General features: G+C 38.6%; 3 protein-coding genes across 5 annotated transcripts; 2 read left to right on the top strand and 1 right to left on the bottom strand.

Annotated features, from left to right (window-relative positions):
* Nucleotides 1-522: 522 nt before the first annotated feature.
* LOC121771306 (protein ROOT HAIR DEFECTIVE 3 homolog 1-like) lies at nt 523-6,430 on the top strand. The gene is made up of 23 exons (XM_042168087.1): nt 523-698; nt 1,218-1,361; nt 1,442-1,508; nt 1,587-1,689; nt 1,834-1,904; nt 2,000-2,063; nt 2,157-2,222; nt 2,313-2,360; nt 2,454-2,516; nt 2,610-2,666; nt 2,819-2,977; nt 3,062-3,130; nt 3,226-3,317; nt 3,448-3,526; nt 3,948-4,113; nt 4,244-4,368; nt 4,442-4,704; nt 4,785-4,881; nt 4,968-5,126; nt 5,197-5,301; nt 5,406-5,500; nt 5,574-5,670; nt 5,981-6,430. The coding sequence occupies exons 1-23, from the start codon at nt 695-697 to the stop codon at nt 6,167-6,169; spliced, it is 2,382 nt and encodes a 793-aa protein (XP_042024021.1). The 5' UTR covers nt 523-694; the 3' UTR covers nt 6,170-6,430.
* Nucleotides 6,431-14,378: 7,948 nt separating this feature from the next.
* On the top strand, nt 14,379-19,638 carry LOC121771331 (protein HOTHEAD-like). Its single transcript, XM_042168115.1, has 6 exons — nt 14,379-14,788; nt 15,639-16,023; nt 17,807-18,117; nt 18,199-18,584; nt 18,769-19,337; nt 19,403-19,638. The coding sequence occupies exons 1-6, from the start codon at nt 14,713-14,715 to the stop codon at nt 19,455-19,457; spliced, it is 1,782 nt and encodes a 593-aa protein (XP_042024049.1). The 5' UTR covers nt 14,379-14,712; the 3' UTR covers nt 19,458-19,638.
* Nucleotides 19,639-19,795: 157 nt separating this feature from the next.
* LOC121771330 (receptor-like serine/threonine-protein kinase ALE2) lies at nt 19,796-23,767 on the bottom strand. Of its 3 annotated transcripts, none has more exons than XM_042168113.1 (11): nt 23,174-23,767; nt 22,842-22,925; nt 22,715-22,771; nt 22,531-22,655; nt 22,375-22,451; nt 22,188-22,298; nt 21,737-22,108; nt 21,367-21,663; nt 20,898-21,293; nt 20,570-20,813; nt 19,796-20,482 (listed from the first exon to the last, which is right to left on the bottom strand). In XM_042168113.1, exons 3-11 carry the CDS (start codon nt 22,748-22,750, stop codon nt 19,867-19,869), a joined length of 2,274 nt encoding a protein of 757 aa, XP_042024047.1. In that variant the 5' UTR covers nt 22,751-22,771; nt 22,842-22,925; nt 23,174-23,767; the 3' UTR covers nt 19,796-19,866. The 3 variants fall into 3 exon arrangements, with proteins under 3 accessions (XP_042024047.1, XP_042024046.1, XP_042024048.1); XM_042168112.1 differs by having other exon boundaries at nt 22,842-22,922; XM_042168114.1 differs by having other exon boundaries at nt 22,531-22,647; nt 22,842-22,922.
* Nucleotides 23,768-26,080: the final 2,313 nt, after the last annotated feature.

The following is a 26,080-nucleotide window of genomic DNA, read 5'->3' as shown; positions in this document are numbered from 1 at the left end:
AATTAGAACGGACAGTGCAGTTCATTAGTTGAACGACTAATATTTTGGTTATTTAAATTAATTTTTACAAAGCAATAAAATTGATACTAGTATTTTCCCGTTCAAATGATCGTTTTCCCCTTTTTCCTTTTTAATTCGTATATTTTAATTACTTCACTCTCAATAAACAACTCCATTCTTGCTATTTTATTTATAAATAAATATACAAAAATTTAAAGATCACATCATAGGAAATTCGAACCTGAAATCTTTGGTTTCAGACATAAATAACTCTAACACTTGATCAACACACGAACATTAATTCTCACCTTTTTATTTTTTCTACCAAACTCCAATATGTCTTCTCCTCCCAATAATAACAATGATTTTTTTCAAATGGTTCATGGCACAAGGCTACAATCAATCATTCTTACCGTTCGATATAAACAATAGTTTGAGGGAAAAGTATTTTTGGGTTTCGAAAAAGTTTGGTAATTAGTTATAAAGAGAATTCAACACAACCACTCTATTTTTAGCTATAAAAATATATTTTTCTCTCATCTTCAATTTTTTCAAGGCGCAGAGTCACATTTTACAAACACACAAAATCACGTTCGCCTATTTAGGATCCTTCCTTTCTTCGCATATTTCTCCGATCTCCCAATCTCCGGCAGTTATCCGCCGTTCACCTGAATTTCTCAATTTTATTCCGTCCATGGGTACGCCTACGACATTATATTACAGTTTCAGGATATTTTTTTTTGTTTTTATTATAAAAATGCATTGATCAAATAATCTTCTAAAATAATTATCAATGATTTTTGTATTGGATGGCGATATTATAAATGCGCTTATTTGCTTTGTTTTGGTTGTTTGATTTCTTTTGATTTATGTTTAATTTTTTATTTGCATGAAATTAAATTTTTGGAATCATATAAAATGTAGACATAATTTTTCTTCCCGGGAAGAATTGGAGATATCGAATTAGCTACACCTCGTTGAGAGCGAGTAGTACTTCGATAGCTTTCCTATTGTATTGTACGCACGAGTTCGTGTACAAAATGCTGATAAAAAATGATATTGTACGAGGCTTCTCGTCGGGAATTCATTTGTGCTTGCATGTTGAGAATTTGAGATTATAGTGCAATGCCATGTTGAAGTATTGTAAGCTTATTGTTTTATAATGAAATCACTATCTTGAAGTATTTGATTCTTCATAACAACGGTTGATTATCCAGATAAAGAGTGTTGCTCAACTCACCTCATAGATGGTGATGGTAACTTTAACGTTGAGGGGGTCGACATATTCATGAAAGAAGTGAAACTTACAGAATGCGGGCTTTCTTATGCAGTAGTAGCCATCATGGGCCCGCAGAGCAGCGGTATAGTTTTTGATACTTAGTGATTGCCATTTGCCAACTATTAGCCCGGGTTTCCTGAAATACGTTTCCTTTTTTGACAGGGAAGAGTACATTGATGAATCATCTTTTCAATACTAATTTCAGAGAAATGGATGCTTTCAAGGGAAGGCACGCATTTTTTTGACTCTGCTATTGTAATTTGTTATGTTATTTGTTTCAGATTTCGATACTTTTCAACTCTATCAGGTCCCAAACCACAAAAGGTATATGGATGGCTAGGTGCGTCGGCATGGAACCTTGTACCGTTGTTATGGATTTAGAGGGTACTGATGGAAGAGAACGAGGAGAGGTCTAACCAATTTCTACCAAGTGACTGTTAACATTCTTGTGGTCTTTTGTGCATTCTATATCTCATATGAGTTTGCGTGCGTGCAATATGTTACCGTTTTTCTTTCCCTCGGAACCAATCAGTTGTTATTTTGATCTTCTCCAGGATGATACTGCATTTGAGAAACAGAGTTCTCTTTTTGCCCTTGCTGTATCAGATATAGTTTTGATAAACATGTAAGTTTGTTGAACTGCATTAAATGTGGACTAGCTTTTGTTCCATGTTAATCACTATAGTGTTTTTAGGATTTTTGATATATTACAATATTCAGGTGGTGTCATGACATTGGCCGTGAGCAAGCTGCAAATAAACCTCTCCTAAAAACTGTGTTTCAGGTCAGTTATTGGTCTGAATATGATGTTTGAAAGTCTTTAATACGGATGGGGAATATATCGATGATGTAAGTTGATTTAAAATGCTATGTATAGGTTATGATGAGATTATTTAGTCCGCGTAAGACAACTTTGTTGTTCGTTATTCGTGATAAGACAAGGGTATGCTCTCCTCTAAATTGAGTTCTTAGGTGTACGTGTAAAAAAAACTGTCTAATCTAGATGCTGCATTTGTCCTTTTTGTTATTGTAGACACCTTTGGAAAACCTGGAACCAGTTTTACGAGAAGACATTCAGAAGGTACATTTTGGGGAATTCCACATTGTACACTTGGTGTTTTCATTACAATGTCTCCCTAATATATTCCTTTATATTTTTCCTATACTTGGGTAGATATGGGATTCTGTCCCGAAACCGGAAGCTCACCGGGAAACTCCATTAAGCGATTTTTTCAATGTAAGATGAAGACATGTTGATAAATTCAATCAAGTCTTGCTCATTTGTTATAAAAGGATGAATGAGTGTTTCTCTCGAATCATTAAATTGCAGGTTCAAGTTGTGGCTCTCTCTAGTTTTGAAGAGAGAGAAGATCAATTTAGAGAGCAGGTATATATTGTCAAATGTTCGTCAGTTTATGTTATGAAGAAGCTGAATGTTTGATCATTTAACTATTCTCAGCCTCTCTAGGAAAAGGCTGATGATCCAGATATTGAAGACGGGAATCATTCATTTGGTTAACATTTTCTCTTTAATTATAGGTGGCAGATCTAAGAAAGCGATTTCACCAATCTATAGCACCTGGTGGGCTTGCCGGTGATAGGCGTGGTGTAGTTCCAGCTTCAGGCTTTTCATTCAGTGCACAACAAATATGGAAGGTCATAAAGGAGAACAAGGACCTTGACCTGCCTGCTCACAAGGTAGCGACGTATACATATTTTTAGAACTAGAACAAACTTTGTTGGACGTCTAAACATTTTAAAGGTTTGCTTGTTCGTGTATAGGTTATGGTTGCTACCGTCCGTTGTGATGAGATTGCTAATGAAAAGTTCTCATCTTTCACTGAAAATGCGGTATTAATCTTATGACAAGTACATACATTATTAGAGCTGTTCTTTTCTATTTCTGATAAACTTATGAATTGTTAAGTTGCTTTTCATATTTCCAGGAATGGCGTGAATTAGAAGAGACGGTAAAAACTGAACTAGTACGAGGGTTCGGGAAGAAGCTTACATCAATTATTGATGTTTGTATAAAAGAGTAAGTCAATCATATTTATAAGAGTATATTTATGGCCATTTGTCCACAAACATGATAAAATGTGATATGCCATTATGCTATTAGGTTCACAAAGGAATCATAAAAATTATCTTCCTCTTTCCCATGTTAGGTATGATTATGAAGCCACATTTTTTGACGAAGGAGTGAGAACTGCAAAGCGGAAGCAGTTGGAAGATAAGCTTTTACAGGCATGTTTCTTAGTCTTATATCATAGATCTCACTCCTATGGGAACAGACAATCATTTATAAATATCCACTCATTTACTATTACACTTGTTAATTGTTTGTGGAAATCTAGCAAATCTAGCAAAGAGACTTTAATGTTGTTAAGATATATTTTGTGTGTGTGCTAAACTTGAAAGTTGAAATTGTGTAGAATTAATTTCCATGAAGGATTTAGTCATGTAGGCTACTTATCCCAGTTCGGAAAGTTTCTTCGAGAACCTTAAATCTTTGCATATATCGTTGTTGGCATACATTGACTGTAGGAATCATGCTTCTTCGTGCACACGAGTATTTCTACCAGGCTGAATTGTTGCATTTATCCTGTCTATTAATGCTTTGTTTCATCTGCTGTTTTTACTTACAGTTTTCCTTTGTTTTTATTAGCTTGTCCAACCTGCGTACCAATCCATGTTGGGACATATACGCACAGGAACCTTGGATAAGTTCAAAGAATCATTTAACAAAGCCTTAAATGAGGGAAAAGGATTCTCTGCAGCTGCACGCGATTGTACTAAGCTCTGTATGTCTCAGTTTGATGAAGAGGCTGAAGGTATAGTTTATCTACTTGATGTATCCAACGTGTTTTTCGCTTTGTCCTTAATGTGCTACAAGTTTGCAGCAACCTTGTTTTTTATGATCATGAGAATTGGTTTATCTTGCGATTTATCGCTGCTTTGCAGGCGTTCATGTTGAGCAAGCAAACTGGGACGCTTCTAAAGTGAGAGAGAAACTTATCCGTGACATTGATGCGCATACTGAATCAGTTCAGACAGCCAAGTTGTCAGAGCTTACAAGCACATATGAGGTGAGAAACAGTCTTATTCGATCTTGTCGTATATTCCTGTTGTGATCTTCGTACTAATAGCTCGTATCTTCAGACTAAGTTAAATGAGGCATTGTCTGCACCCGTTGAGGCTTTGTTAGATGGAGCTAGCAGTGACACATGGCTGGCAATCAGAAAACTTCTCCAGCGAGAGAAAGAAAAATCTGTTTCTGGCTTTTCCGCTGCGCTTTCTGGTTTTGAAATGGATAACTCAACCAAGGATAAAATGGTGTCGAAGTTGGAGACTCATGCAAGAGGAATCGTTGAAGCGAAGGCAAAAGAAGAAGCTGGAAGAGTTTTGATCCGTATGAAAGATAGGTATTCGTCGTACTAATTGTATGATGACCTATGATATATATTGCTGGTTTATCTCATAACTGTTTCTGGATGAAAACTAGGTTCACAACGCTATTTAGCCATGATTCTGATTCGATGCCACGTGTCTGGAGTGGAAAAGAAGATATTCGAGGCATCACTAAAACTGCGCGTGCTGCTGTATGATATTCTCTACTTAGATCTGTCATGAGACAATTAGTTCTCCAATAATTTCTGTTGTATGTTTGTTTTCTTTGTGGTTTCAGTCGTTGAAGTTGCTATCGATTATGGCTGCCATCCGGCTGGAAGATGATGCTGATAATATCGAGAATCTCTTGTCCCTTGCTCTTATGGACCCGAAAGCAGCAGCTTCTGCCAATAAGAGTATTACAGCGGACCCTCTGGCCTCGAGCAGTTGGGATAAGGTAGTCCAAGCATTATTCTTAACTATAGTCGTTTCGTTTCTCTCTTGCTCATTGTTTATTCTCTGCCCAGATTCCAACAACCAGAACCTTGCTAACACCGGTCCAGTGCAAATCTCTATGGAGGCAGTTTAAATCTGAGACGGAGTATACAGTCGGTCAGGCAATCTCTTCTCAGGTAAACTTGACATACCAACACTTGTCGAAAAATGAGGCTTCATATCAATCAAAGTTTCCAATGAGATCACTATTTCTCATGTTGCTTTATTTCTCCAAAATCAGGAGGCTAGCAAGAGAAGCAACAACTGGCTACCGCCTCCATGGGCAATCGTAGCGCTATTTATCTTGGGTTTTAACGAATTTATGACCCTTTTGAGGTACTCACTATCTCATCATTTACTCTATATCTGTGGCTGCTTGGATTTTATTTTGACACTGCATCCTTGACAGAAATCCTTTGTACTTGGGGGTAATTTTCATGGGATTTCTGCTCGCGAAAGCCCTCTGGGTGCAATTAGACGTCTCCAACGACTTCCGTCTTGGCGTGGTAAGTGAATACTCACTTCTCTAGCTCACAAAATACTACTACTGTCTATGACTCTGTTGCCTTAAAATGTTTCAACTCAGATTCGTGTTTTTTTCTAGCATTCGTTCTACTTTGGGCGCATAAATGATATTGCGGACAAAGCAGCCGATCTCAAACTTTTCGGATATTGTTTAGAGTCATGAAGAGTTCTAACTCTAAACAAACTCTATATATGTGTTTGTAAATTGTTATGAGTTTCTTGAAATGATCACATATGTTACTATAACATAGTCATTTTTGAGGTCTGATATCTGTTTTTTCACACCTACAGCTACCTGGGCTTCTCTCAATATCCACCAAATTCCTACCTACTGTAATGAACCTTATGAAGAAGCTAGCCGAGGAGGGCACAGCGGCTGCTACTCCAAATCCAGAGCGAAACGCGTCTAGTCAGTCGAAGAGCTCCCCTGCTTCCTCTGGGGTAACTTCATCTGACTCTGCACATAACAAAACACAGTAAGGAAACAGACATTTCTTCTTGTTTGAGGACTCCATCTATTAGTATTGATCACAAATGCATAATATTGAAGAGTTTACTTTGGGGGGTGGTTTATTTAAAAAAAAAAAACTGCCCCAGCCCCATTTTTTTCTATGTTTTGTTGTTTTGGTGATAATCCTCAATGTGATTATCTGGCGTAGTCTCCTTCAGTTTTGTATTATTAGAAGTTGAATTTTATTTGTTATTAATTTAAACTTGGTCACTATCCATTTTGTATTTAAATTGGAAGTAATTGGCTTCAAACCACTGAGGCCATGATCTGTATGTTTCTCTTTTCCCCTTTTTCTTGCTGCATTTTCATTTTAAATATCCTATATCATGACATATTCAATATCTTAAAATTCATGCAAAATCAAACGAGGCATTAATAGTGGACGGAGGAGGTATGACGTAGATGAAGTAGGCTTAGTAGCAAGCTAATTGGGCTTGATTTGAGCGAGGATTTCATCATTGGGCTCAGCCGGGAATAGCTTAATGGGCCTTAACTTAATAATCTAAACTTTAACTTAATAATCTTTGAAGGATCTAATAATCTATTTTTTGGAAAAATTGTTATGCATAATGCACCAGTTTTGGCAGTTGGGATTTGAACTTATTTATTGTGGATTTGATGTATATAACTATTTGTCAACTACCCTTTTAGTACCCCCAATCATAAACTGAAAATTATATTTTTGACAACTCTACTCATTTCTAGAAATTTGATTGTCACTCTTTATAAATTAACATTATGATTTCCATCTAAAACATGGTCCCTTGTACGCCTCCCATAAAGCTGATGTTTCAAAAACTAGAAATTTTGAAATTGAAATTTATACATCACCTAAATCTAGGTATTATCACAATTAATAGTTGATGTCATAAATTTATTCTTGAGAAACATTTCAATTATGCTCTCACAGCTTTTTTTAAGCTATTATAATTTCACAATCATAATCTTTTTAGCATTAACAAATATGTCAACACTATTTTTTCTCCATTTCTTATTTATTTATTTTAATTTAATCAATTTATGTGTAAATAAAAATGTTAAAATTTCATTAAAACAACAAAAGTCAGACCACACGGTCGACTCTAACTGAGCGATGCTTAACCACTTTGTTTAGTACTTTTACACTCCTCAAAGTGTAAAACACAATATGAAATGCTCTGACAATGATATGCTTTGCTGATCTGTGCACTACATGAAGTATTCAACACTCCGTTGGTGATGCCTTAAAACTTACAGCATGTTCATCGATCCGTGATCATGAAATGACTAATTTGACCTTACCACTATATACAACATTATTCACCAATTAAATAATGCATTGAATATTTTGCTGAGTTCTTCTTCATCTATAATGTACGTGATTGTATGTTGTCTTCTCATTGTTCTGCAATTTTGAGCTGTTCCAGCCTAGCTTTTACAGCACATTGATTAATGCAATAAATGAAAGTACCGAGTAATGCAAACCAAGAAAGTATTAATGGTAAAAGTTAGTTGATGCCATTTTTATTTTTTTCAAATTTGAAGACAGCATATATTATGAGTATATCATTACTACTTGGTTGGTGGTATATTCGTACAATAATAACAGCATTGTCTGCCACGTAATTAGAGAAGCGAACCACAAAATTGATAGTAGGGACAATCGGATCAAATATGGAGTACTAATTTAGACAAAGACCCCGACGCGCTCATCTTAACATTATGCATGTGGGTCGGATCAATCTGGATCCAATTCGAACCGACCCAAATACCGGTGCACTTATAGACATGTTTTCATGTGCATCAAGTGTAGGCGTAATCAACGAATGTTCGGGAATGATCACAGCCACATGTACGAGTGTGATCACCAGATGTGCAAGTGTGATCTTCAAATCTTAGTACGAGAGTACTAAGAGCATCCACAATGGGGCGCCCTAAAGTCCACCCTATAGGGCTCCCTATGCTCCCACATCAGCATTCTATCCTCCTACCCTTCCACCTGCATTGGGATGCCCTAAAGTCTGGCCTATAGTTTTCACTACTATTTTGTTAATTAATTTTTTATATTTTCAAATATGTCATGCAAAATTATAAAAAAAAAACACTACGATTAAGACAAATCCTACATTACTAATTAAAAAAAATTACAAGAGTTAGAAATAAAAAACAAGTTCACTAAATCCTACATTACTAATCCTTCATTCCCAGCTTGCGGCGCATATCATCGATCATCCACTTGAGGTATTCGGCTTTGCCCGGGTCCTCGCACTGCATGAGGGCGTGGTGCGTGTCCAACAACGTCCTCCGGTTGGCGGCCGCCACCAACTCCGAGTAGGCATGTCCCGCAGCCGAAGTCAGGGTCGGGTCCGGGGCCGCGGCCTGTGAGGATGTCGCCTTCGCCTTGCCCTTGTTCTTGGCAGCCGTGACGCAAATGGGACGCCGGGAGGACATCGGTGTGCCAGAACTCTCATCCTCGTACATCGGCTGGTTGAGGTCAATCGGAGGTGCGCTGCTGTCGTTGCTCGTATAATCACTGGCGGCGGTGTTCTTCGTCCTCTTCGCCGTAGCCGATAGGGGCATAATCCATCCTTGAAACTTCTGCTTATCCTTCAAGAGGAGTCAGGAGTTGTAATGTTTGAAATCGCCGTACAATGAAATGTACGACGCAAGCGCTTTATCGCGTACATCAGTCAAACTCTCGTCGCTGCCCTGCTCCCTCAAGCACTTCTCGTACTCCGCCGAGAACAAATTGACCTGCTCATTCACCTGATCCCAGTGCTTGCGAAGCTGCTCCCTATGGCGCTTGTAGGCGGCCGCCGGCTTGGCCTCGTTGTAGCGATCAGCGATGCGCTCCCAGTACGCGATTTGCTTTTGGTTGTTGGCAAACACCGGGCCCTCCGAAATATCAATCCAACACCTAACCAAGACGATGGTTTCATCCGGGTTGTAGTTCGTTCTCCCTGGGGCGAACTCTTCATTCTTTTCCGGAGGCGGCAACTTCTGGGCCCTTTGCCTGTTCCGCTTCTTCTTGGTGGCGGAGCTCGAGGCACCGGCGGCGGGGTGGGGCGTGGGCGTGGGCGCGAGTGGGAGACGGTTCCATGTATGACAGCCCGTACGAATCCGTACTGAAATCGGGATCGTACTGGGTATTAGAGTCAAAGTGTCGGTATTCATCAGGGTCTGTACCCGGCCACCGTGCACCACCACTTAACATCAGACTATTCGAACTTGGATAATCACCGGGATTCATTTTTAGTGTATGGAAGAGTGGAGAGAATGGAAGAGTGAAGTTGGGGTGTATATATATAATAAATTTTGAAGAATTTAAAAAAAAAAAAAAACGCGTTGCATCGTCCGCGTGACCCGCAGTGGGGCGGACGATACCGCGGACGATGCGTGGTCGAAGCCCTATCGTCTGGGGACGATGGATGTGCCATCTTCCGCATGGCTACAGTGGCGGTGATACGAGTCTTTAGTTGTTTAATTTGTTGAGATATTTTAGGGATTGTCATATCTTTTTTGTATCCACACATATTATAAATATGTGTGGAATCTTCCATAATATTTAGTCAATCAATCTATGAAATTATCATTACTTTGGCACAATTGATTAGCAAACAAGAAACATCTCCTAAGGCTGCCGACGAGACTGTTCTCGCGCTCAGCCCCCCAACACAGTTCACGTCGCCGACCCAAACGCTTGGGCACTCGACAACGACGGCAATCGTTTCTTGATTGTGTGTGGAATTCGAACATTGAGGATCGACATCCTTAACAACTAAATATCTCAACAAATTAAACAACTAAAGACTCGTATCAGGCGGACGATGGATGCCCTTATAAGTAGATTATACACACGTGTGCAAATTATAATATTGTAATACCATATTTTATATCTCTTGCAATTGAATTAACAATAAATCCATGTAGTCATATTATGAATGGCAATAAAAATTAACAAAAAAAGTAAAATTGAATTAATAATATTTAATACTCAAATATAATTTGATTCAAATAAAATCCTACATAATAGTTACAAGAAAATTTGTATTTTTGTTTAAAGTGGATATTTTGTTAAACTACTTATAAATGGATGATTTTTATTTTTGAATAATGGCAAGTGACGTCATGATCGAATAGCACGCTCTTAATTTTATTAGTAACCATGACCCATTTTGTGAACCAAATTAGTCGAATATAAATTGGTGGTATTCCCATCTGTGACATTCCGAAGATTCATTACTAACCATAAATTAAATTGGAAGGCTCCACACATTGAGGTTATCTCCGATGTTGTCTCTTATCCGTTTCTTAACCGTCTCATCTCTTAACTATTCATGAGGCCCACTGTACTTTTCACTCCATCTATTAACTAAAAGACAACACCTGCAACCCTCCATCTCTTATCTGTCTCTTAATCATCTCATCCATCAATTATTCATTCAATTTCATTTTTTATTTTTATTTCCAACAAATTCAATTAATAAAAACACACTTTATTAAATAAAATAAAATTACAACTTAAAATCCTAAAAAAAATACATAATTAAATTCGTGGCAAAATAAATAAAAAAAGACATAATTTAAAATACAAATTTATATAAAATATAAAAACTACTCTGTCGGCGAATCATCACCCGAAGGCGGTGGCGGTGCACCGAATGGAGGCGGAATACCAAGTTGTCCTGCCAGATACACAATGCTGGCATGATGGGCTTGATATTGGGCAGGCGGCCCTTGGGAACCCGACTGGCTTGATTCGTCTCGGCCCCTCCTCCCTCTAGCCGCCTTCGCCGCCTTGTTCTCTTGCGGCCGACGGCGCCCACGGGAGGACCCCATGCATCGTCTATCGTGCCCTCAACCTCCTGCAAGGCAACCTCTTGTGCGGCGCTGCCTGAACCGCCCTCACTAGACGAGTATTGGTCACCCGCCGTGTGCTTCGTGCGTTTCGAGGTCGAGCCCGTGCTGGACTGGACACCACCGGCCCACCTTTTGACGTCTTTGACGGCCTCCCAAACATTGACATGTTTGAATTCTTTGCCATTGTCGTCGAAATAGACTCGCAAAGCCGATCTCAGAATGTCGGCTCCAGTGGCTCCGCTTTGGTAATGAGCCGCTTCATTATTGTAGATGCCGCAGAATTTTTTGACCTCTCTGTCGACTCGGTCAAAATGACTTCGGAGCATCTTCAATGTGCGGCGACGGGACCCCTTCGGCTTAATCTCGTTGTAGGAGTCGGTGACGTTTTCCCAAAAGCACTTCCGGGATTGTTTATTCCCGATGATGTGATCGTACGAGACGCTGATCCAGGCGTTGTACAGAGCCATTGTGTCCTTGTGGCTGTACGGATGACGGCCTACATCCTCCTCCTCCTCGGCCGCCTCCTCCTCTTCCTCCACGGCATCGAATGCCCTGGAGCTTCCATCGCCTCGTCCTCCTTCCGGATTGGGTTCATCCGGATAATCCTCCCTAATTTGGGATAATCCCTGCGAATACCTCGGGGTGGAGGGACGAGCGTATGCATCCACATCAAAATGGGGTGGTTGGTACCCCGCCGGCGTCGACGAGCCTTGGGTGCCCGGGGTCGACGAACCGGAACCGGAACCACCCAAGACATTGTACATGCCCCCTAGTCGCCAAACGCGTTGATGTCAAACCCGCCGGAGCCGCCAGAGTTTCCGTCGCCGGACATTTTGTGATGAAAATTGGAGAGGAAATGGAGATGATTTGGAAAGAATAGATGTTTGTTTGTGTGTATAATGAGGATGAAATATGAGTATTTATAGAGTAAAAAAGAAAAAAAATGGCCGAAAACGGTAACATTACCGTTTCAATTTTTATTTTTTTTATTAAATTCAAATTTTAAAAAATGGTTTATTGCGTTAGTGTGACGAAGCTCACTCATGGGCCGGCGAGTGAGCGTCACGCCTAGCGCTGGAGCACCACGTCGCGCGGGCGCGTGGTGAGCTGGCGCACCAGTTGTCTCGGTGGGACGGGCGTCTCTGCGAGACCGAAACGAGACGGGACACTGCAACGCGTCTCGCTGTCGTCTCGTCTCGGAGGGACGAGATACGAGACACCCGCGCGACGCGTTGCGGGTGCTCTAATTGGAAACATTCCCAACATCATTTTCTTCTATTTTTGTGAGTAAAGAATTAAACTTGATTTTCACTCACTCACTCACTCACTCACACTAATTAATAGAAACCTACTATAATTTAACACAGCACTTAGTATAATTTTGTTCCCATATTTGCCCTATCCTACCTAATTGGCTAATTTATAGATATATCAGTGGTTGAACGTGGATCTATGTGCTCGACCTATGTATTCATAGAAAATTTACCCAATTTTATGTATTAAAATAACAAAGAGGTACGTTTAATAGGATGAGGCAGTGAGGCACCATATTGCTAACATTATAATATGGTTTCAAATTTATTAAATGCTGTTATTTACTGATGAATTATTTAATTTGAATTCATCCAAATTGAGCTGTTTTCATATCTTCAAATTGGAAGAGTTGCTGTCTTTCGTGATTCTACTGGAATATTAGTGATGGGAACCTATTTAATTAGTATCAAGTCTAAAAATATTCATTTATGGACAACTGGAGAGGTCCAGACACATTAATAATTAATATTATTATATAATTAATAAACATTATCACATAGAACCATAAAATATTGTTGTAATTTATATAGAGGATATAAAAAAATAACAAAATTTTCTCTAAATTTATAAAAAAATGATCAGCGTGAAAATCATGATCGTCCACTTAGTCAACATTAACAAACCTTAATTAGCTTTTTTACAAAGAAAAAGAAAAATGTATTCTCTTCTTTGTTGAAATTAAATTAGTTGGAGGCAAGAAATCAATGGATCTAAAAATGATTAGGAAATAATTACAATATTTTAAAAGGGGTGTAGTTGGCTCTCTAGATTTTGTGTTGCAAGTACAATTATTTGTAGTATTTCTTTTTTTTTTCTTGAAAGGGAAAATCTCACTAATCCTCAACCGAATTATTAAATTTTTAATTTACCGATTCAACAATTTTTATAAGTCCATACCTACATTTGCTATTATTATATGATAATTGAGTAGCTAGTACATTGATCTATAAGCTAATACTATAGGTCACTCTTGCTTTATTTTGGTGAGGTACCGTAATTTAATACGAGAATAGATCCTTTAATACTATTTGGAAGCTGGTTTATTTTGTTTAGCTGGATTCTGATATATAAAACTACTATTTTGACCTAAAATCAATTAATGTTATTATGGGTGAATTGGTGATCAAGTTCAAAGGTGATGGATTCGATTATAAATATGTGTGGCATTTAAAAAAAAAAATAGGAGGTACACGTGTTTCCTCATACGCAAGAAAATAAAAATACTACTAATCTAGGAATTATACATATTACTTAAAAAATAGAAAAAATGTAACTTTATAATAAATGTGTATATTCAACTAATTGCGAAATTCCAAAAAGTATGGAATAGGGAAAATTGAAAAGAATGTTGTAATTATACTCTAAATTTTTTAAACGAGACATTTATTAAAAAACAAGAAAAATCTAAATATGACACTTACTTAAAAATAAATGAAGTAACTTATTTAATTTTTTTTATAAAACTACATTATTTTAATTAAAATCGATGAAATATCCATACCACGAATTGAATAGAAAATTGTAGAATTAAAAAGAATGACTTTTTTTAATGAACACAATTGGCCTTGAAAATTCCATTTTCACAAGGACTAGAAATAAAGACATATAACTGCAAAGTGCAAACCAAGAAAATATTTTTCCAGTGTTCAATTTAATCACATGACAGCATAGTATTATTCAAATTTCTCTCTCCCTCTCTCACAAAACATCGACACAATTGAGTGGCTTGAATTAAATGTCACCTAAGATCACCACATACATTTGTAAGAATTCCAAGTGCAGCCAGGATTTTCTTTTGTTGAGCTGTCAAATTACACACAATAATCAATCAAAAAAGAAAAGTATAATAAAAAAAATTTAAAATTCTATTTCATAAATCCAAAAGGCAGCATGCATTGATGGCTTCTCCAACCGTGCCATTCATTTCTCCATTAATGCCCCATTTTTTTTTAATTTCCCAGTTGGATTAATTCTGTGTAACATTCAAAGAAAAGATGCATCATTGTTCTTCATCTTCTGTTGTTTCATCTGTTTATAAATAATCCCCACCAAAATAAATAATTGTCCTAATTAATTACTCTTTAACTTATATATAAGTTTACTTACCCTTTCTGATAAATGCATGCATCAATACCCCTTCCTTAGTTTAATCATCTCTCTCTCTTCTCTCTCTCTCTCTCTGCAGAAAGTTTGTGCATAATATATATATAGAGAGAGATTTAAACGCAGAGTGGATGGCCAACCAGTGATAGCCACATAGGTCAAGAAATTTGTCAAGGGTGTATTGTGGAATATGAATTGAATTCTTTGTTTTTGGAAGGAAATTAGTGTGTGTTGTGGGTGTTTTTTTTATATTACTATGGCTTTGGTTGGTTGTGCAGTTGTTTACTGGTGTTCACTTGTTTGGATCACTACTCAGCTCTCTCTCTCCCAAGGTTTCTTTCTCTTCTCCCTTCTCTTGTCTTGCACAAACACACACACTGGCACTTCCATTGTGTGTGATTTGGAGGTGGGGTTTCTTTGATATTGCCTCTTTGGATATTTGAAACACTATCACTTCCATTGTGTATTATTTTCTTGATTTTAAGGTGGGATTTCTTTGAAATTGCCCTTGTTTGGGATTTTTAGTTTATGCATGTTTGAATCTTCAGAAATTTAACATTTTTATGAATACATTGGTTTTGTTTTGTGTTTTTGCATCAACTAAATTAGCACATCAAACACACACACACTGTCACTTCCATTGTGTGTGATTTTCTTGATTTGGAGGTGGGATTTCTTTGCTAATTGCTTGTTTGGGATTTTAGTTTATGCCTCTTTGAATACTTTGAAAATCTAACATTTTTAGGAATACAATGGGTTTTATTTTTAGATGTGTTTTTTAGAGGTCTTATTGTGTTTGCATCAAATAAATCAGGGACTAAATTACCTCATCTTCTTCACACTCTCTCCCTCATCTCTCTCTCTCTCTCTCTCTCTCTCTCTCTCTCTCTCACACACACACACACACACACACATAGAAAAAGAGCAAGAATGTAGGAAGTAGAAACAAATTTGAATTCATTCATTCTAATAAAAAAGATTGAAACTTTTTCACACACATCAACAAGAAGTCTTTTTTCTCCAAACAAAATCCAAAGCCAAGAAAAAGGGAGGAAAAAAACAAAATCAGCTATTTTCTGCATTTCCCAACACCCTTTCCCTCAATCATTTCCTTCCCCCAATTTCCCCTAGATTGCCCTAACTTCCCCCAATTTCTTCTCATCACAAATTCTGCAATTGCAGGTGCTCAATATGAACATCCAGCACAATACCGATACCCCTTCATCAAGCCAGCCAGCTCGTTCTCATCGGTGCCGTCCTCATCCGCGTGGGTGAACCCCGCCGCCGCGTACGACTACATCATAGTGGGCGGCGGCACGGCGGGGTGCCCCCTCGCCGCCACGCTGTCGCGGAATTATTCCGTTCTGCTGCTGGAGAGAGGGGGGACGCCGTTCGCGAACTCGAATGTGTCGTTTATGCAGAATTTCCACATCACTCTGGCCGACATCTCGGAGAAATCGGCGTCGCAGATGTTCATCTCCACCGATGGGGTGTTCAATGCTAGGGCTAGGGTTTTGGGCGGTGGGACTTGCATCAATGCTGGATTTTACACCCGGGCAAGCGCAAGGTACAACTCCCTCTTCCCCCAAAATCTTCTTTTTTGGTAGTATTGATTTATTTTGTTTTTTGTGTGCTTTTTTTTAACTTTTCTTAATAGTGTAGGACAACATATGACTTTATTCAAGTGGGACATTATAGGTTCTAGTTAAACAAGTGTTATTATTGTTATTATTATTATAAAATAGAGAGTAACAAAGATAGAAACTCTCGAATATTTGAGAGAATATTCTAGTTTGTTTCGTTGATTTTAAAATTTGAATGACAAATTACAAAATTTCAGAAATTCTTAGTTGTCCTACAATGTTTTTTCCAGCAATTGCGAGGTAAACTGATTCACACGTGTAAAGTTTTAGTAATATCGATGAATAGTGGCATAAACATGTATTAAAGTGATGATTTAAGCGGCTAAACGATGTTATTTTGAGTCTAAGAAACTAAAAAATAAAATAAATTTGTTACATGACAGAAATTTTAAATTTTCATGATTTGTCATTTAAATTTCGAAAGATACTTACAAATTAAAATGACATATTCATGTGATTTTATAAACAACTAATAATATTTTTAGGTCAAAATCGTTTACAATAGTTGCTTACTATATAACAAAAGTGAATGAAAACTACATTTGGTTTAAGTGGATACCTACACACATAGTGTGTGTATTTGCTTAATGACATTCTATAGTTGGTGATCAATTCAAACTCATGAAAAAGAGTGGAACATACTACTAGTGTATAAAAGTAGTAGGTCAATTTCTAGTAAAGCATTTACTAATTATTGATCAACCCATAAATGGTGATTATTTCTTTAAAAGTGAAAAGCCAAATACCCAAAAATGGATAGTGCGAGTGTATTTTTAATCGATTTTAATGAAAACGAGAGATAAGAAAAAAACAATAAATTTAAACCACTAAATTTTGTGGCCTAATTTGCTCCATGTGAGGAGTTATTGTCGCACCCACCAACTCCACACATATGGAGAGAGTGTTAGGTTTGTGTCATTACTCAAAACCTACTTAGGATTTGATGCATTTATGATCGAGCAACTCTATTTGATCATATTATGGCATACTATGTAGTATTAAATTTATTGTTTTATTATATCACTATCAAATTATGACATGTCCTAATCGTGGTTGACCATATTTAGGGCTAGTTAATCGGTCGATTCGGTTAATAACTGAACCGATTTAAAAATGGCTCCAAAATTAAAACCGGAACTAGTACTGATGAAATCGGTTAGTCTACTAGTCGACCGGTTTTAGTGATCTTCATTTTCTAGTACTATTTTATTTTCATAAATATAATTTAATATTTCAACTTTATATAGTCTTATCGAAATATGTCAAATGAATCAAGCACTCCATGTGGGACTATTAAGTGAGTAGTTCTTCCGTATAAAGAATTTATGACAAATATTTTCTCTCCACACAAGTGAAAAATAACATGTGTGTGTTTTTGTTGTTGTTTTCAATAAATTGTTGCGTTTGTTCCAATTACTTTTTTATTAAACTTAGGAAGAGATTGTCACATGGGAGTATAACCACTAAAGAAGGCTGAAAATTGAATCACATTTATAGCAACTTAACTACTACGAACTATCATCATGAAATAACTTTTTTTTTTCTTTTTTTCTTTTAGTTGTTACCTATAATGAAAAAATGTTCTTTTTTTTTTGTGAAATGTAATCTAAACTTAGTTATAACAATATATAGATCATGAAAAAGATCATGTTAAAGAATCTCAGTTTTTTACTCAATTTGATGGTTTTCACCATTGATGTGGTGCAGTGAGATTGAGAAAGCAGGGTGGGATGCTGAGCTCGTGAATGAGTCCTACCCTTGGGTCGAGAATCAGATCGTCCATCGGCCTGATTTTGGGCCTTGGCAGCGAGCCATAAGAGACAGCCTCTTAGAAGTTGGGGTCGCACCTTTCAATGGCTTCACCTATGATCACTTGTTTGGCACCAAGGTTGGAGGAACCATCTTCGACCGCTTCGGCCGCCGCCACACTGCTGCCGAGCTTCTCGCCTCCGCCAATCCCAATAACCTCCATGTCCTGGTTCGTGCTACGGTCCAGAGGATCGAGTTCGACACAACGGGTAAATTCGACATTCTTAGATGAATTTATCTTGTTGGCCCCCTGATCCAGATATTGCCAATCTAACACTTGTGAGTGGCAGGGAAAAGGCCTAAGGCAGTTGGAGTGATCTTCAAGGACGAGAACGGGAAGACGCATAGGGCGGTGCTGTCGAAGAGGTCGAGGAGCGAGATCATCGTGTCCTCGGGTGCAATCGGGAGCCCTCACTTGCTGCTGTTGAGCGGGATTGGGCCGAAGGCTGATCTCGAGAAGTTCAACATCCCGGTGGTGCTTGACAACCGGTTCGTGGGGAAGAACATGTCGGACAACCCGATGAACACGATCTTCGTCCCGAGCAAGACGCCCGTGAAGCAGTCCCTCATCCAAACCGTCGGAATCACCAAGGCCGGAGTCTACATTGAAGCTAGCAGTGGCTTTGGGCAGAACAAAAGTAGCATCCATTGTGACCATGGCCTTGCTTCTGCTGAGGTTAGTCCCTATTTAGAAAAACGAAATTGTTCACCTTCTGTCCATGACTAAATGTTAGGGGAACGTGAGTTATACTTTTATAAATTAGTTTTATGATAAAATATAAGTGAAATGAGTTAGTAGAAAATTGCCATGTTTCCAATTTGTGGATTCATTAAGGTCCTCTGTTTGTTGTACAAAACAGATAGGGCAGCTCTCCACCATCCCCCCGAAGCAGCGGACGCACGCAGCGATCCACGGCTTCAAGAACCGGAAGCGGAACCTCCCGGTCGAAGCCTTCCAAGGAGGCTTCATCCTGGAAAAGATCGCCCGGCCGCTCTCCCAAGGCGAGGTGAAGCTCTCCAACACCAATGTCGACGAGAACCCTTCCATCACCTTCAACTACTTCAGCCACCCGGACGACCTAGCCCGGTGTGTGGAGGGCATCCGCATAGTCGAAAAGCTCCTCAAGTCGAAGCCCTTCTCCAACTACACGCAGCTCGACGACGACGTGGTGGAGAAGCTCCTCAACATGAGCATCGAGGCCAACGTCAACCTCATACCCCGGCACACCAACGACACCAAGTCGCTCGAGCAGTTCTGCAAGGACACGGTCATCACTATATGGCACTACCACGGGGGCTGCCACGTGGGGAAGGTGGTGGGTCCGGACTACCGGGTCCTTGGTGTTGACAGGCTCCGGGTGGTGGATGGCTCGACCTTTTTTGACTCCCCGGGGACTAATCCTCAGGCAACGGTCATGATGTTGGGACGGTAAGTTCGCCTACGCCCCTCTCGTGTTAACACGTTATGGTCTAATAAACTTTGGGCGAATGCAGGTACGTTGGGGTGAAGATTTTGAGAGAGAGGCTAGGGGAAGCAGCTCGGGTGTAAGGACGTGGAGGATTTGTAATTCTTTTAATCTTGATTGTTTTTGGTAGTGTTAAGAGGTAGCTGATGATGTGTGAAGAATGTTTGTGGAGTTTTAGTCTCTGTGTTGTATTGACAGTATCAACTCTCTTGATGCTGCTTTTGTGTTAGGTCTTTATGGATCATCCGCCACATCTTTTCTTCACTTATGGCAGTTCGAAACTCGTGGGTTGGCCTGAATGGTTATGACCAATGATTGAACTTTTTTCGTAAATGTTACTCAAAATATAAAAAAATGGTTATCGGTTAATTAATAACCAATTTTATTCGATTCGATTATCGGTTAACCGGTAACTGCCCAATTGATTAATCACCCTTGATTAGACCATGGATTGTTTATTTATTGTCCATTATAAACATTTAACATTATAAGCTATGGTTGCAATGAATACTCATGCTCGCTCATGCTCCCTCTTGACACTCTCCTCAGCCTCTCCCAAAATCTCCTCTTCCTCTCCATCTTCAAAGGAGCAGAGTTAAACTGCCTCCTAAAAGACTCCGATTCCCGGCCTCGAACAGCAGCCGATGCGCTCGACAAATCCACACCCGGCAGCTCCACCTTTGCCCCTACGTTCAACTCACATTGGTCATCCACCTCAATGGAGAGGTCATCTCGGCTGGCACTTCTGGACACGACCTCCTTCGTTTCATCGAGCTCATTGCATACGAGCTTCAGAGCCTGGACCACCTCCCCCATGAAGGGGCGATGGGAGACCTCAGGCTGGACACACATTGATGCTATGGCTGCAACTCTGGCCACACTGTCCAACCTCACAGCTGGTTTTAGAGATGGATCGATGATCGTTTCAAGGCCTTCGCTCGTTGCAAGGAGAGGCCGGGCCCAAGCCACTAGATTCTCCTGCCCTGCAGGCTGAGATAGATCGACTGGCTTTCTCCCGGTTAGGAGCTCGAGGAGAACCACGCCATAGCTGTAGACGTCGCTCTTGACAAGGAGATGGCCCGTCATCGCGTATTCCGGAGCTAAGTAGCTGCAGCAAGGAGGTGTGAGTTTATCAGGCAGTTCTTGCTGTCAATATAGATGGACTTGAGTGTTTTTTCAGAGGAAAAATTCTTACCCAAAAGTTCCCATCACATGAGTTGAAACATGCTTGTTTGCTTCATCCATGGCTGATCTAGCCAAGCCAAAATCAGAGACTTTGGGTGTGTAGTCATGCTCAAGCAAAATGTTACTCGACTTGAAGTCTCGGTGTATGACACGTGGGCTCGAGTCCTCGTGCAAATAGGCCATACCCCTTGCTGCACCGAGGGCGATTTTCATCCTAGCTGCCCAATCAAGAGGAGCAATCTCCTTATCTACCCCTGCACAAAACAAGAACACCATATGTCTTGGCAAAACTTATGCAGCCTTTTGAGTATTCATTGCAATGTTGAATCGGAACTGACCGTGTAAATGAGACTCGAGGCTCCCGTTGGGAACTAGCTCGTAGACTAGGTATCTAGAGTGTTCATCAGGGCATATGCCTATCAGCTTCACCAAGTTTCTGTGGTGGAGCCTGCCAAGCATCTCGACTTCTGCAAGAAACTCGCGGCCGCCTTGCTTGTCGTCCCTCTTGAGAACTTTCACAGCCACTTTCCTGCCATCGTCAAGAGTGCCGCCGTATACAAGCCCAAAGCCTCCTTCCCCTACAATTCTTGAACCATCAAAGTTACCTGTGGCCCTCTCCAAATCCTCAATGCTAAAGACTTTAGAGGCCCCTGTGTATGCAATGAGGCTCGAGCTCAACGACACTGAGGCTGAGCTCGGCCTGCTCCTCAACGCCAGCATTAGTTGGCCACCACCTGCCAATCCATATCCATGACAATCAAAGAACAAAAAAGTATGTGATCAATTCATCATTATCTGAAGCCAAACCTGATTGCTTTCCATCCTGTGGTATTAGCTCTTGCTGATAACTTTGTCCGCGTTGGAAAACGCAGTTGCGCCATTTTGATAGAATCAGTAACATAAATCCCATACACACTACAAAAGCTGTTACAGATGACAGGACAATTACAATGATCATGTTTTTGCCTGACTTGTTTTTCCTCCCCCTCGGCACGTCTACTCCCAGAGGCTTTATTGGGCCATTTCCATCCGTTCCACGAGGATAAGGCTGCACATCGACTGTAGCAGAGGTAGATGGCCATGCTGGCGGTGATGGAGGTAGGCCTGCACAAAATTTCACCTCACAAATATGCATCAAAACAGAGAAAATGATCAGTGTTTGAACCATTTATGGTACCTGGATAGTGAACATAGAGCACATCATAAGCACCAAAAGTGGAAGTGTTGATGGAGAGCTCTTTGCTCCAGAACTTTTTGTAAATCGAGAAGGCGGTACCAGATGTGAACGCCTCAGATAAAGGTACCAAATTGATGAGTACAGTTGTTTTCTGTAGCTCTGGATCTGCTGCGTCTGCTCCCATTATACGAACTTGGGATTGATTCAACGCGACAGCCTCAGCGATTTGCTCACCAAGCTCGGACACCATTGGGAAAAATGCATACAGAGAGATGCTGAATTGGAGCCTGACTTGAATAGGCCAAACACAGGCACACGTTGCTCCGGGTGGTGTGAAGGTCAGTGGCTCAGTGCACGTGACAGATACACATCCTACAAGATCGATAACAAATACATCTCGTTTTTCTTGTTTTCTCGAGAAAGAGAAGATTTGAGCAAGAAAAACAGGTACCTTTATTGGGAGGAGGAGGTGGGAGTGCCATACTTGGTAATGGTGGTAGTGATTTCACGTTGCTCACTGCAGGGGAGCTCGTTGGAGAAACAGTAGGCGAATGGGATGACCCTTGTAGACGAAGGCGAAGATTTAGTATAAATAGGAACCATTTTCAGATTGAAAGATGTGTGATGTGGAAACTGACCTTTTAAATGATTGTTGGAAATGCAGGCAAAGGAAGAGGCCCTTTCCAACTCCACCTTACCGGAGATGCAGTCGGCCCTGCACGAAAACAACGAGCGATCATCAAAACCTAAAGAATCAAAGACAAGACAGGCACTTGGAGCAGCCAGGCTCTAACCTTGGTGAGGTGCAAGGGAAATGTGATGGACTTTTTTCCTTAAATGGTGTTTGTGATGAGATGAAACTGGCAATGAACTCGAGGATTCTATGCTGGGAGATGGCGCGGAAGGCGCATCTGCATTGCTGGAGGATTTCAATATTTTTTCTCAGAGCAGAAATTGACAATGTATTAATTTCCTAACCTCTACTTGATGGATTATGCAGAGGTGGTTGAGCATGAAGGCTTTTGGGATGAGGAACTGCATTGAGAAATTTCATTAACTAACAGCGACTCAAACGAGAAACGAGAAGAGGTGAACCGTGGAGTACCGTTTAGTTGAACTAGAAATCGGTTGCTGCCTCCATAGACACTAAGATCAAGAGCCCATTTAGATGATGGGAAATCAAGACCTGCTAAAATGTGTTGGAAAAAAGATTATATCTATTTACTTATTAATCTGTATACATTAAACTAATGTAACATATTTATCAAACAGTTTAACAAGTTCAAGGAAAAAAGAAGATTCTTGGTGAAACATTTGATCAATCAAGAATAGGCTTCTCTAACACATCAATGGCAATTTAGCATAATTTTCACCAAAAAATGAAATTTTTCATGGATCTAAATTCTGATACAGCTAAATAAAGAGAGCCCATTTCACCTGTAGATTCTTGAAACAAGAAAGTGCAGAGAATCACAAAGCTCAACTGCAGCAGCTCCATATCTCCCAAGAAGAAGGAAAAAATACAGACTTCCCAAGTCAAGAACCATCAATCATTCACCTCCCATTTCAATAAAAAATCAATCTTTACACAAAAAAGCAGAATATATTTGCCTTGGCCTCAGTCCCACATATAGTACTACTGATGCAGACAAAACATAGGGGAAAAAAATCATATTATATGTGTGTTTTTCTTATTTTTGGTAGTTTTTTAACTCTCTGCAAGAGCTAGAAAATTACTATTACAGAGCTTGAGTGCTGGTAGTGAAATAGTATCACTTCTTTTCCTGAATTTGGTCACTAAAAAAATAAACTGATCAAGAAAAGGGAAAATAACATTACAGTCTTTCATAAATCACTTTTGCAAAAGGGATTAAAGGCTGATGGTGGGGATCAAAGAGAAGCTGCAGAAACCAAGAAGATTAAAAGGAAAAAAAAATGATTCTTGCAGGAAAAAACATAAATAAAAAATTAATAATAATGTGTTGGTTGAGGCTTTGAAGTCTTTGCTGTTTGAATAAATGGAGAAAATGGCCTAAATTCTTTTGGATTTAAGCTGCAAAATTCAACATTCCATTAAATCAGTTACAGACCACTAGCATGACAACAGTGCCTCCTGTTTTTGTCAAAGTATGCTGCAAATTTTCAATCTAATTTAATTAAACAGTCACCCTTTTTCTGAGGTGGAATTCAATAAAGTAATCAAACCTAATTTAGTGATTATGACTACTTAAAATGCCAATGATTTAGTTTGATATGGTTTTGAAGCAGACATAGTGAAGACTGAAAGCTCATTCAATTTAGAGGCAAAATTTAAATTAATTATTGCTAAAGTAGAATGTAATTCTAATTATGGTCATTCATACTCAAAATGCCATTTTGTGTTTTTATTTTAGTGATTAGTAAAAGAAAAGGATAAATTTTAAAAAAAATCTGAAATGGCTTTCAAATAGTAAAATATTGGTTCAATTCATCAACCAAACTTTTGAAAGGGCCATACATGCACATGTTTCTGTTACATTTTGGGGGATGGATATGGAAAAAGGATCAACTTTCTTTTATTTTATTTAATTAGTGACATTAATTTCTTGTGGGGTAGTGAGAGTATCCAATGACCCCACATGTTATATAATCTATTATCTATGTAAGTACTTAATTTCTCATTTGATTCATTTATTAGGATTCTAGTATCTTAGAATTTTTTTATTAATATCATTAGTTTTATAAAATAAAAAAATATAGCTTGATGATTTAAAGTTGTTGTGAAAATAGATTAATCGAACTTTAATTTTTATGTAATTTGTAGAATTAATTACATTTACAATCATTTTTAAATTAAATGAAAAACTAACGTATATACTAAATGAGGGTGATGTTTACAAATATAGCTTTAACATTTCTTGTGTATGGAATGGTGAATCTGAAATAAGTCACTTAGACCTAAATTATTACAGCTTGATATTAATTTAATGTCCCACATAATGTCGGTGCCAAATTTTTTAATAAATTATAAAGTTTTTTCATTCGATATTTTTTGGAGGGGCCGGCATAGGTTTATTTGCGATATTATTTTGTTTTAATCTAATTTGCTATAATTTTGTTTGAAGTTTAAACATGCACAACTAACGAAATTGGCATCTAGATATACTAAAAATATAAAACAATCATTTTGATGTTTATAAATAATAAACAGATACAAAGATAAAACAAAATTAGTCACTTTAACAATAATTTTTCACTAACTCAAAATTTAGCACTAGTCTAAATCTAAATGGCTATTTTGATATTTCTGTTAAATTTATTATTATCTATCTACAAACTTAAGTCAAATTTCGATATACTATTTCCAAATATAGACCAGAAAATAATGGTAAAAGTAATTAGTAAAAAATAATATAATAAACCTTTTGTAATTAATTTTTCCTTTATATAAAAATAAGACCTTTTGTTTTTAAAAATAGATCTGATCGATTCAACGTTGATTTTATGTTACTAAAGATGTGTAAAGTTGTAATGTGAAAAAGAGAACAATAATTGATAGGTGAATAATGTCAAATATAGATGTTGTTAATGTCTTACATATGTGCAAAAGAGAACAATAATTGATAAGTAAATAATGTCAAATATAGATGTTGTTAATGTCTTACATATGTGCAAAAGAGAACAATAATTGATAGGTGAATAATATGTCAAATATAGATGTTGTTAATGTCTTACAATTACATGATGATATTAATAATATTATCTTTCTGAATTGCAAAAGATTCCCCCACAAACCATTTTAATAAATTAAAAAAAAAACACCCCAATAAATCAAAGATTCCCAAATTCCCAATACAGAAAACAGAAGGAGATAAAAAACACCCCCAAATTCCAGCAGAAGGAGAAATCCACCCAAAATTTAACCCATGAATTTCCAGATCTTCAGAAGATTTTTGTCAAATTGTTGGTTGAAACCCCTCCAATATCGCTCATTCATCAACGCCAGCCACCAAATTCGAGCTTATCCCCAATTTGATTTCAGCTGTATAAGTGATCCCGATGATGCCGTTGATCGATTCCGGAATATGATGAGAATGCCGCCCCCCCCCCCCCCCCGTTATTGAATTCACCAAGTTATTGAGTGCTGTGGTCAAGATGCGTGAATTCTCTGTCGCCCTTCACCTGTTCGACGAAATGCTTCGAAGGGGGTGCTCCTGTAGATCACTACACCTTGAGTATTGCGGTCGATTGCTTCTGCCGACTGAAAAGACCTGATTTTGGGTTTGCGATTTTAGGCATTTTCTTCAAACGTGGGTACGAAGCCTAATGTGGTAGTAACTTTTACCACTCTCATCAAATGGGCTT

The sequence above is a fragment of the Salvia splendens genome, chromosome 16 (genome assembly GCF_004379255.2).
Source record: "Salvia splendens isolate huo1 chromosome 16, SspV2, whole genome shotgun sequence".
Lineage (NCBI taxonomy): Eukaryota > Viridiplantae > Streptophyta > Magnoliopsida > Lamiales > Lamiaceae > Salvia > Salvia splendens.
The sequence above is the reverse complement of the archived record's forward strand: the minus strand, read 5'-3'. Positions and strand labels throughout refer to the sequence as shown.